We start from the raw sequence: 13,050 nt of genomic DNA, 5'->3' as shown, positions 1-13,050 counted from the left end.
CTTCTGTGGGACCATAAGGGAGGGGGCGCAAATGACTATTTCATTATTATGTGATTCAGCAGTACACACTCATAGGTTTTTTTAGAACAAGATACTTATATAATATAAAACTAAAAACAAACTTTTGCTTTTTAAATAATAAATCTGTAAAGAAAACAGTTTTCTATCAACCTAAAGATAATGGGAAAGGGGATATTTTAGAAAAGTACTGAATATAATTATCACATTATTGTTATTACATTTTCTTTTCAAACATTTAAGGAAGAGTCATATTTCTTCCTTTTTCTTCTCCCTGTTGACTATTATTATGCAATTGATGCTCTTTGCTATTTCCCCTCTACACCAAAAATAAATTAATGAACAGATCTGATTTTTAAATTAGAAATTTTCATTTATTACTTTCACTTATATTTTCTTTTTAGGATTTTCTTTCCAAGTCTCTTGCCCATTTCATTTATATTAGATGTTTAGATTTATTTCATTGGAATAGTTAGATCCAGGGTTTCTCAAAACACCAAAATATAATACATTACTGGATGTATATTTGTTGATATTAATTCCCATGGTGATGGAAAATCACCACTTAAAATGGTACATTAAATCTTCAGCATTGCATCTTATCTAAAATTGTGTCTGACACTATATTCCATCTTTGAAATCCTGTTTCATCCATTGTTCTTCGCAAGAACAAAGCTTGTCAGAATGTAGCTTTACAAATGTACATTAATGGAACTTTTATTAAGGGGAAGGGTTTTTTAGGGCAAGATACTTAAACTTTATAACACTAGCAACAACCTTGTTCTTTTTCAATAGAAGAATTCTGTTCACATAGCTTGGATAGCAAAGACATGGCCTCTTTAGAGGCCTGTGGTGGTGAAAGGGTTAAGTTGATGGGAAAGGGGAAATGTCAAGAAATGCTCAATCAAATTATTTTCATTACTGTTAAATTTTATTTAACCAAACCTTTCAAGTTGAGTCAATTCACTTTATATCTCCTCTCCCGTCGATTATTTTTTAGTCAATTGATATTCTTTGATTCCTCTCTACCCCAAACATAGATCAATGAAAGGGTTTGGTTTGAAATTAGAAGTTAGCATTTTCAATCTGTTTTTTCTTCATTGCATTCATTTGGGAGTAGGCCACCAACAACAAGGCCACTATATGGTAAAGTGGGGTGCACCAATATGTAATGCATGAAAGGAGATATATTTTTGGATTTTAATTTCCAGACATTTTTCTGAATATTCGGTCCAATGAAGGAGAGAATCGCCACTAAATCAATACATAAAAATCACAGTATGGCATCTAAACAGTCTAAATATATTATTTTGAATCTTTGGAATGCTGTTACATCCATGACATTTTCTGCACAAGGGCAAAGCTTGTGGGAGTATTGTTTTGATTAAAAAAAAGATATTCATAATGGAACTTCTATGATGGGACATAAGAATTTACCATTAGACTCTTGACAACTTTGACAGCCATATCAACACCAGGAATTGTGTTTGTTAACTTTAATGTACTGCATAATTTAAATTATTGAATAAGGCCTGGATCCATTTGGTTGGTAGAATAAATAAATCTCAGTAGAGAGCAGGATCCTTAATCCCCAATAATACCTTGTGTTTATGCTGGCTCCGCTTTTAGGCAGTGCCTAAATCTATATATTATTGAGGTATTTTGGTCAACCTTCGGAAAATAGGTCGTGAGCTGAAAGGCCCGGGTCCAGTCATTTGTGACGTAGGTCGAGATGTCAACCAAATTACATGAGAAAACATATGCGCGCGCTAAACCGGTTCCCGTCTTCATCTCTTCTTAGTTATTGCTGAAGAACGTTGTGTGGTTACAACTTTTACCTTCATCTTTATAACTCAACCTGGTAGTCAAATGATTATTTAACTTCAGCAAACAAATCTGCAAAATTTAGCAGATATTTTTTAGTCTTTGAATTGTTTTTGCATTGTGCGCGCGCGCTCCATTCGCAATCAAGAATGACGACATTCAGCGCGCGCTGTTTTTGAAACCTACAACAAAACGATATTTTCTTTTTTCGCATACAATTCTCGACTTTAAATTATTCTTCGCTTGATTGTGGGTTGCATTGCAATAGAAAACACTTCGCCAATATTTTGTGGTATTGATTTTTTTTTCAGAATTTTAACCGATTTAAGGAAAATACGTTGTTTCAGATTTTCCCGCCAAAACTTGTAATTATTAACTCGATTCAATCTCCTTTCGCGCGGCCAGGAAAATTTTCAAAGATCTCTAGAAAAGTCAAATTTCAATCAAACTCAATTCCCTTTTCAGAATTTGAAAGTTTATCTATGCTTTGTTTTGGCTAGATTGATATAAGTGAAAGGTTTTAAGAACTTTAAAGTTTGTAATAGTTTCAGACTGAGTGATATGTTAGACGAGTTTATAGAGGCGTCTCTGAACCCTTTACGAGATTTGATACCCACAATGGGCGCCCCTGTATCCATACAACTATTTTGGCCGTTTTCTGTGAAAGTTCTCCAAATTTTCAATATTTAAGTACAAAAGAACATTACCAATAAGTTTTAAAAAGGTTAGTTTAAAAGTTGACACAAAACCACGCGATTTTGACTATTGTTAAGGTGACTTTTGGGGGATAGGAGGTCCGACAGAGCCCCAAAATTTTCCCTATTCGGAGTAGTACTCCGAATATTCCCGGCACACGGCTCACGCTGTTTTCAAAACGGGTCCTAGCGGTCTTGCTGTGTTTTTTTGACCGCTGGCCGGAAGTAGCTCGTTTTCCGCACGTTCTGCAAGATGGCGGACGAGCTGGTTAATGTTTTTGCTGGTTCTTTCGCCGTCTCGTCAGACGCCAACGACACTGCGGCGCCTCATCCACGGTGTGTATGAAAGAGAAGAGGGTTGTTCTGAGTTGCATTTATATTGCCTTCCAATAATTTTGTGGTCACCCTCTAAATGAAGTTGAATGGCTTGTTGAAACCGTTTGCCAGGGCCTCGCATGTTGTTTGTAATAAGCCGTCCATACAAAGTCAGCTTACATTTTCTGTTGTTATTACTTATTTACATTCGTTATTTAGAAACTCAGCTTATATTTTTGCTGTTATTAGCATTGGCCATTTTCCAACTCTACTTTTTTGTTATTATTACTATCTTTTTTTTGTTATTAGTACATAGCCTTGGAAATTACAAAGTCACATTATAATTTCTATTGTTTTTAGCATTTGCCATTACAAATTCACCTTAAATTTCTGTTGTTTTTAGCATTGGCGATTACAAAGTCAAGCCCCACAATGTCCCAGATCAGCATGTCAGGAGGGAACGCAAGTTGGAACAGCAAAAGAAGTATGTAGGGCCTTCCTATATTGTCTTTTGCAAAACGAAGTGTTCACCAGTCATACTTAGTAAACAGTGCTTTAATATCATCCTTTATATATAGGCCTGTAAGGGTTATCAAGTTTGACTGTAATTGGTTATTCCATTAACCAGAACAAGAATTGTATAATCATCATCTTCTACGCGAGATACACACTGTTACTGCAGTTGTTGTGTTTCCAAAATTTCAAAAGCAAAATTACAGTAGCAGCATTTTTGTTTATTATTACCTTGTGTGGAGATAAAAGCATTATGAAGAAACAAATGAGACTATAAGAGAGACTTTTTTTTTCAGGGTTCAAAATAATGTTTTTTTAAAAGTCTGCTAGATTTTGCCGGTTTTTTGGATTTTGATGGGAAAAAAGCCTGCATACTCACAATATGAGAGGGGAATACAGAAAAAAGAGCCAGCAAAGACCAGCATAGAAGAATCCACAAAGATGTATTGTGATTTCCTTCCCTGAAAAAATATCACCTGACAAATTTTGTAAACTCTACAGTATTCAGAAAAGGTTCAAACTCACCCACTTTAGTTGCTCTTCTAATCCTCCAAATTATCACATGCATATCTTCCAACACACTTGTGTCTGTATAATATTAGAATATGGTCATATGTAAGTGTTTACTGTCCTGCTTTTTTTAGAAAAAGAATGGACTTTGTTAATTATTCCCGAAAGCTGGTAGATGGATGCCTTGATGAGGATGACTTGCAGGAACTTGGACATGAGGTAGAATCAGTCTCCTTTTTATTCTCAAACCACCCCTTTTCTACTCCCATCCCTTCCCTTCTACCTCCTTTGTCTTGCTTCAACTGTAAACCCCTATTTCTTTGTAGACCCCTTCCTCATCCTTATATCCCAATGTTCTCTTCCTTATACTGTACCTCTTCCTCCTTATCATTCCTCCATTTCTTCTTTATATCCCCCTCCTCCTCCTTTTACTGTACCTTTTTTACTCTTCCTTACCCCTTCCTCTCCCTTCACCCCCATTTTCTCTCTTTATACCACTTCCTCATGCTCATTCCCCCTTTTCTTCTTCTTTATACCCCTTCCTCATCCTTATACCCCATTTCCTCTTCCTTACACCCCATTTTTTCTTCCTTATAATTTACCCGCTTCCTTATCCGTATACCCCATTTCCTCCTCCTTATACTCTCTTCCTCTTTCTCTTTCTGATACTCCATTTTCACTTCCCTATACCCCCATTTTCTCTTCCTTATACAGTATGTACCCCCATTTCCTCCTCCTTATACCCTCTTCCTCTTCCATATATCCCCATTTCCTCTCTCTAATACTAATCTTCCTCATCATTATACCCTTTTTCCTCTTCTGTATAATCCCTTTCCCTCTTTATTCCCCTTTTTTCCGACTCTACATTTGTTATACCAAGGCATAGTTTTAAGAAAGTTGGCCATTAGCATGTTAGATAGCCTTTTTTGATTGACACACTTATAACTGGAGTGTTTCATCATGGTCTGATCTGCATTGAAGCATAGCACTGATACCAGTCAGATGCTTGCATCCTGATGTATTGGTTGATTTCGCAAAACTGGTCAAGGTTGCTAAAGTGTAGTAGTTCAAGTGTAAAATAATCTGGATATTAATTATTTTGGTTGATTTCGCAAAACTGGTCAAGGTTGCTAAAGTGTAGTAGTTCAAGTGTAAAATAATCTGGATATTAATTTTTTTGGTTGATTTCGCAAAACTGGTCAAGGTTGCTAAAGTGTAGTAGTTCAAGTCTAAAATAATCTGGATATTAATTTTTTTGGTTGATTTCGCAAAACTGGTCAAGGTTGCTAAAGTGTAGTAGTTCAAGTGTAAAATAATCTGGATATTAATTTTTTTGGTTGATTTCGCAAAACTGGTCAAGGTTGCTAAAGTGTAGTAGTTCAAGTCTAAAATAATCTGGATATTAATTTTTTTGGTTGATTTCGCAAAACTGGTCAAGGTTGCTAAAGTGTAGTAGTTCAAGTGTAAAATAATCTGGATATTAATTTTTTTGGATGATTTCGCAAAACTGGTCAAGGTTGCTAAAGTGTAGTAGTTCAAGTGTAAAATAATCTGGATATTAATTTTATTGGTTGATTTCGCAAAACTGGTCAAGGCTGCTAAAGTGTAGTAGTTCAAGTGTAAAATAATCTGGATATTAATTTTATTGGTTGATTTCGCAAAACTGGTCAAGGTTGCTAAAGTGTAGTAGTTCAAGTGTAAAATAATATGGATATTAATTTTTTTGGTTGATTTCGCAGAACTGGTCAAGGTTGCTAAAGTGTAGTAGTTCAAGTGTAAAATAATCTGGATATTAATTTTTTTGGTTGATTTCGCAAAACTGGTCAAGGTTGCTAAAGTGTAGTAGTTCAAGTGTAAAATAATCTGGATATTAATTTTTTTGGTTGATTTCGCAAAACTGGTCAAGGTTGCTAAAGTGTAGTAGTTCAAGTGTAAAATAATCTGGATATTATTTTTTTTGGTTGATTTCGCAAAACTGGTCAAGGTTGCTAAAGTGTAGTAGTTCAAGTGTAAAATAATCTGGATATTAATTTTTCAGGAAATGGATACTATATCAGCTGAGGACAAGAAATCAAGAAGAAAAAAGTTCAACCCCTATGCTTACCAGGTTAACATGAAAATTCTGAATGTTACAACTGTAATATGGTGTAATATGATAGTCATGTTAAATCCCTGGCCCAAACAGTGCTTTACAGTGTTAGTGGAGCGTATTATATGTGTGGGGTAGTGGATGGGATAAAGTTAGCCAAGGGTATCCATTTTTCATAAAAGGCCTGTTTTGAAAGGAACTTTTCGTTCCTCTCTTGTCAGGTGTGTAATGGTTTAATGGCCTTATATCTTAAATAGCTGACAAGTTGCTCAAGAGGAATTTTGAGGCATGACGGCATGTGGACGCAAACTTGTTTCTCTTGTTGAGCTGGAAATAATAGCCCATGCTATGCCCTACTCAAATACCAGCAAGCATTGTAATCTACTGTATGTCTACTGGAGAAATATTACATCATATGCATGCCTAGACTGTAGCTTAAGTACACTCAACAAGAGAAACGAGTTCACGTCCACATGCTGTTACGCCTCAAAATTCCTTTTGAGTAACTTGTAAGCTATTTTAGATATGGCCATTAAACCATTGCACACCTGACGAGAAAGGAACGAAAGGTTCCTTTCGAAACAGGCCTGTCATGAAAAATGGATACCCTTGGCTAAATACATAATATATATATATATTTTTTTTTTTCTCATATATTGGCTTCTGTTTCAGCTCATGCTATCAGAGTGGCTAGTGGATGTACCCGATGACCTAACACAAGAATGGCTAATGGTCCAATGTCCTTTTGGCAAAAGAAATCTCATTATTGCTGTAAATGTGAGAAAAGCCTTTGTACTGTGTTGTCAGGGAAAATATGGGGACAGGCAAAGTATCTCTGAACTAAACGAAAAATCTTATGCATAGTTTAGATGCCATCCTTTTCATGTACCATTCCAAATGCGAATGTTTGCAAATGAGTGAAGTTGATTGCTTATTCTTCATTTATGTGCATTAGCATTTTGACAGCACTTGAAAAAAAAAAAAACGCCCTAAATTTTTAGTGCAAACAGCACTAACATTGCCCAGGCTTAACAACATATGCTTAACAGCTTCATACCATACCATACCATACCATACCATACCATACCATACCATACCATACCATACCATACCATACCATACCATACCATACCATACCATACCATACCATACCATACCATACCATACCATACCATACCATACCATACCATACCATACCATACCATACCATACCATAACATAACATAACATAACATACCATACAACGTTAAACAGCACTCATGCAAATCTGTTACCAAAACCACGAAAGTCATTATGTGAAACCTTTGGCAAATTACGTTCTCAGGGAGCAACTTCAGCATACACAAAGAGTGGATTCCGTGTCAACAGATTCACATCGTTGTTGCCGGGTGGGAGTCCACAGACATTAAAACCAAATGGTCAGTATCAACACAGAAATCCTGGGTATTTAAACATTAAGCAGTGGTTCTATTTTCCTTCTTTGTTAGGATAGGAACCATTAAATTCAGAATTTATTAGCCCAGTGAGTAAGGAGAAATGACATGGTAATTTTCAGATAAAGGTACATCCATTTAACTCCAGTCTTATTTCAGTATTTCAAAGGCCTTGGCCAAAAGGCTTGTAGATGTGAGAACATTAGGATAAAATCCATTTATGTACAATAGGGTCATATTTATTAGTTATTACATCCTCTACTGAATGTTCTGTATAGCGTAGCTTTTTTTAAAGTTTTTATTTCTCCCTTATATTTAGAATACAGTATTCTAGACTGTATCTTCTGTGAGATCACCAGTACTTTCTATATATTGGATATCATGTGCTGGCGTGGACACCCTGTATTTGACACAGAGGTGAGTGGCCTGAGCTATATTTGTTTATATTGCTTGCTAGCCATATTGACAGCCAGTGCTCAGGCCAGTTCTGAAAAACGCAAGACTAGTTCCAGTACCCGCTCGGTTAAACCAGCCTTTTTGTTTTAAAATGGATTATTTTTACCGGCGAACTGTCAACTTTTGGTAAATGCTAGGAAAACTAGCTAAAGTTAAGACTATAATATTCTTTATGACTCCCTCATTATCAAACAACTCTGTCATCTTTTGTACAGTGTGGTTTTAATGCTGTACACTTAGTCAGAACAGTGACTGAAGTCAGTCTTTCGTACCTTTTCTCGAGCGATTCAACACTAAGATTGTGCTTGTTTTCGCCAGAGCATGTGCATGCGCATACATTATCCAGTACTACATATCACATCGACATTGATTTATGATGATTATGATGTTATTGATTCTGATGGTATTCTTTCGATCAGACTGAGTTTCGGTTTTACTGGCTCAAGACCAAACTCCAGGAGTTGTCTGCTCTCGGCCAAGCAACTGCATCTAATCCGGTAAAAGGGGATCACTTTAATTTCTTGGGAGGGGGAGGGGGATGGGGGACTCTCTTTATAAAAATATACAGGGGTGATTGTCCTATCTTTTAGGGTATAGAACCCAACTGCTATCACTTAGGATGTGTTCAAAGATTCTTAAGATTCTGCAATCTCTGGTGGTCTCACGCCAAATTATCACCCTCTCCAATTACAACAGGACAAGACTTGAAGCACTCTTATTAAAGTCAAAAAGGACATTTGCCCATTGACAGTGACTTCAGTGACGAGGTCCTCAGTAAAATGTTTTTATTTTATTTTTGCTATCGCTTATGTTTAGAAATATGCTTCTACTTCACCTAATGTACTATGTATCTCTTAGGGGAAAGAATTAATCTTGACCACACCCAAAAGTGCCATCCCTTAGGGTTTAAAATTGATTTTGACAACGATCACCCCCGTCTGTTTTTATGGGAGTACCGGGGGGGGGGGGGGGCGGTATTTTGAGTAGTCTGTAATTCTGTAGTGACATCATGTGATCGAAAGCTATGTTCGATCGGAAGCGTTTGGTCATAGTGGTTTGAATACAATAAAACTCGTTATACTATTTGATATATTTGGCTGCATTTACTGCATCTTTTCCCTATATATATATGTATATATTGCTTTAAACTTGCTTTAAATCCAAAGCGATTTTGCATTTCTTTTTTGGTTCCAACTTTGGTTACCTAAAAGATGTGTATATTATTTGTAGTTTATTGTCAGAGTTTTTTTTCCAGTACAAGTTTATCTCCTTGGAATACTGTCCTTGCACAGCGGAAGCCATTTCACATGCAGTTTCCACTCCGACTCCATTCCAGGTGAGCTTACAGGAGCAGAGTTATAAGTCCGTTTTGTGGACAACTGCTTACAGTAAACACCCGCTTATAAGAATCTAGAGTTGTCAAGATCACACTTAATAGGTTCTTATGATTCGGGATACCTTTTGCCAAAACAAGCTGTTTCGGTTCTTAATTGGTTCTCATTTTTTCTCTATAACAATAACAATAGTCTGCTTAGCAGCCGCTTTTAGTGTCACGCGGTCACGCACGCCTTCCCCAGAAGTTGGGAAAGTCGTGCGTGACACTGAAAGCAGCTGCTAAACAGACTAAAACAATCAATGCTGAACACAACATATAAGCCCATGTTGCATTTAATTACAGTAAACAACGCACCAAACATTAATAAAAATACCTTTTTCTCGAATTATCAACCGTAAATCAAAATTTTAAAAACATTTGAGCGACCCTATTCATCCCAAACAGGCTGATTAGGTTCTTATAGAAAGGGTGCTTAAAAATAACAAATTCCAGCCTGTGGGTTCTTGTAATCTCTACAGTGACGCCCAAAATTAGTGCAACATTTTTCGTGGCGAAAACCGCGGCGAACGCGTCCAAGATTTGCCCGCAAACCGCGGTTCTGCCGCGGGCGGCCGCGCTGACCTCGGTAAGGTTATATTCATAAAACCGTTGCCGAAATCTGCTGTTAAGTACCGCGTAAGAGCTGAATGTACATAAAGAGTGTTTGCTCGAGCGAGCGCAGCGACCTAGAGCAACACTTATTTAGATAATCGTGTCGATTTGGGTTTCCTGTGGAACTAGCTGCCGCCATCTTGGAACGAAATCTCCCGTCCTCTCCCCCGATGCGCAATTAGTAGTCTGCATTAGTTGCCTCTCCAGCTTCGATTTGGACGGTGTCTGTCTGTCTGAACCAAGATTTGGGCTCCCTTTGGCAGTCAGCGATACAAGGCGATACAAAAGCGGCCATGACTTTTCGCACGTGCTCTGTGTTTACGATGATGTTGAAAGCTCCTTCGATTTACACCGCGAATACGACGGCGAAACCAAAGAATTATTTGGTAAGTATGACGACTTATGATCCGATGATTTACGTGGTTTGCTTATCATAACTTTCGAAGTTTGTCATTTGATAATAAAATAGCTGAAAGAACCGATTAACTTGAAGCGGATAATCAAACAAGCCCCTCACCTAAGGGCAGAGCGAAAGGTATTCAAACAGCCCAAATCCCATTGCCTGAAGATTGTGCTTTGTTTATAAATGCAACTGAGCGGAATAACTTAATTAAGGGAAGACAAACCAACCAAATTCCTAAAATGACGGGTAAATATATAAGCATTCAGTAGAAATCTCATTTCTCTTCCCCGCTTCTCATATCAGACATTAATTTTTTTTATTCGATACTGGCTTCGCAGTATTTTTTATTTTGAGTCTGTTTTTCCACAGCAATGTCCAGTCCAGAACTACTATCATTGCAAATCATTGCACAAGAAATAAAACAAAATTGATTGAATTAAACCAAGGAAAACACAGGCACAGAGGAGACACAGAGATTCTTTAGAAAACAGTGGGCTCCAGTGAATACTGCAGTGTACTTACATGCAGAAGCTATTGTTAGGGAGAAGCAGGAGATCATATATTCTGTGTAGTACACTATATTTTAATACATGAGCAGTAATCTTTTCAGTAGCTATTATCATGGCAACCACTTAAACCCAAATAGCTTACTGCGTATGTACAGGCATGCAGCTCGGGATGGGCACACGGTTTGTGCCCCTCCCACTCAACCACAAAAAGAAGTATTTTTAAATATACTGATTTTCCATAATATCCATGACTACACATCCCGTCCACAGCTAATCAGATTTTCTGTTATGGTTATCAGACTTCACCTTTACCTTTTAGACAGATAATGCCTTCAATTAAATAACTCCTTTTGTTTAATAAAATAAGACTACAAGCAATTTTTTTTTGTTCCTTATCTCTTATAAAAAAAAAAAACAGAGAAACCATGAAACAAAGGGTTAGTGATCAGCCAAGACAGTGGCTGCAAAGAAATCTGGCTTATGGAAAATGTGCGAACTGCCCCCACACAAATCTAAAAAAATATAGATTTGACCCTTGCAATTGAATGACCAACCAATCTATGAGCTCGAGCACTTCTCCACGGGAACTTCTAGTTTTATTTATATATACATCAAGACAAGTCCGTTTGATGTTCAGGTAGGCTGCCCTCGCGGATGTTCACTGTACTCCACAATCCATGATAAAAAAGACGAAAGCTAGCCTGGGAATCTCTTTATGTTTTTTGTTTTGTTTCTGTTTTTTTTTCTGAGGGGGGGGGGGGTTTCTTTGGCCTTTCACCTGAGTATATTGAGATATCGCCGTATCCCACTAAAAACTTCGCTTGCAACTGGCTGCATAACCGCTTGTATCAGATTATTTCTAAACCTTTGTCTATTTTGATGGAAAACGTGATAACGCACGTTACAGAAGCTTTCTGCCAGCATACCAGCTAGCACGACACCACAAGGAGGGGGATGTGGACTCTTCCAAGAAGATGAGGAAGATACGATAAGAATCCCTCTACCTTCAGCATATCATTTGGGTAACGTTGATATGTCGTGTGACCTCTGTCTTTAAAGAAGGCCAATCACGCCACCATTTTATGCTCTCGCTCAATGGCGAGCAACACAAAGCATCCATTTCCATCGGCTAATTCAAGCAAGTAACCAAGATATTTTCAATCGAATATCGTCAATAACAGATCAGGCTTCATTCGTAGATTATTATTTTGAAATTTCCTTGCGGAAAAATCGCTGTATTCCCAATGATTAACAATAACAAAGGAGTGGGTGATCGACATTATTTTAATTATACTCTGCTCTTGTAGGTTGATGGACTGCTGTTCTTCCATAAGCGCACGCATTACTCACAGGGGCGTACACCGCTGGTCGGCTGGCTCAAGCCCTACATGCTCCCCGAAATTCTTGGAATACCTGTGTCCCCAGAAATCATAGCGAGCGCGCCATCAGTAAATAAGCTCACCTTACTCAAAGCAAACAAAGACTTGGAAGATACTACGGACGATAAGACTTTGGAGGAGAGGGAACATGCGGCGCTCTTAAAAAGCGAAAAGAACGCTCTTATGAAAATGGAAACGGAAGGAAAAAAGGATCGGAAAAGTAAGGGATTTAAACAAGTTGAACAAAACGGGAATGGGATCATGGAGGGAGGACTTGAAATGGAGATTGATCAGAGTAGTGGACGTAGACGAAAAAATCGAAGGAAAAAGAAATTAGGAGATATGGAAGTAGAGGTTCCCGATGAAGCTCCAGGAGAGGAGAAGATTGCCGACATGGCGTAAAGGTTCGGGCAAATGATTTCACTTGGGCGTGGCCTTTTATAATAGGGTGTTTTATGTTACGCTGAGTTGTGATATTTATTTAGAAACCATTTTAGTTAGAAGGCCTCGCTCATTCCGGGGGGTGGGTGGGGGAGCGAGCGAGCGAGCGAGCGACGCCTGCCTAAAAACGCCTAGGAGGGAGGCTAAGTTAGCCTGCATGTTTTATTTTATTTTAATAATTTATGTAGGCGAAATAGGAAAAAAACTGAAACAAGTTAATGCCCGACAGGCCTCCAGAGACTGCTCTCTATTATGCGCTCACCTAGCCCCCCTCCCCCCCCCCACACACACACACTAACACCACAAAATGGTCAACTGGATTGGTCAACAACCCCGCAGCCCAAAAGCCTGGCTACGGTCCTGATTTATGTTTGCACCTTCCTAAGTCGGCCACTCTAAGAGGCTAAATTGGGATCCACACTTATTACTACATCTTTAATCTATCATGTGATTAAAAAAATACACGACAGAATACAAC

General features: G+C 37.9%; 1 protein-coding gene across 1 annotated transcript; it reads left to right on the top strand.

Annotated features, from left to right (window-relative positions):
• Positions 1-2,746: 2,746 nt before the first annotated feature.
• LOC5505999 (snurportin-1) lies at positions 2,747-13,049 on the top strand. Its single transcript, XM_048728032.1, has 10 exons — positions 2,747-2,873; positions 3,256-3,336; positions 4,010-4,094; positions 5,914-5,982; positions 6,637-6,741; positions 7,289-7,382; positions 7,717-7,814; positions 8,273-8,350; positions 9,109-9,189; positions 12,060-13,049. Exons 1-10 carry the CDS (start codon positions 2,791-2,793, stop codon positions 12,531-12,533), a joined length of 1,248 nt encoding a protein of 415 aa, XP_048583989.1. The 5' UTR covers positions 2,747-2,790; the 3' UTR covers positions 12,534-13,049.
• Position 13,050: the final 1 nt, after the last annotated feature.

This window comes from Nematostella vectensis, chromosome 5 (genome assembly GCF_932526225.1).
Source record: "Nematostella vectensis chromosome 5, jaNemVect1.1, whole genome shotgun sequence".
Taxonomy (NCBI): Eukaryota; Metazoa; Cnidaria; class Anthozoa; order Actiniaria; family Edwardsiidae; genus Nematostella; species Nematostella vectensis.
This window is presented reverse-complemented; position numbering and strand designations above follow the sequence as displayed.

Excerpts from the sequence above, each read along its gene's own strand:
- LOC5505999 (XM_048728032.1), top strand. The coding sequence starts at position 2,791 with ATGGCGGACGAGCTGGTTAATGTTTTTGCTGGTTCTTTCGCCGTCTCG. Across the intron at positions 3,337-4,009 it reads AAGTTGGAACAGCAAAAGAA|AAAAAGAATGGACTTTGTTA; the intron begins GTATGTAGGGCC and ends TGCTTTTTTTAG. Across the intron at positions 9,190-12,059 it reads CCACTCCGACTCCATTCCAG|GTTGATGGACTGCTGTTCTT; the intron begins GTGAGCTTACAG and ends CTGCTCTTGTAG.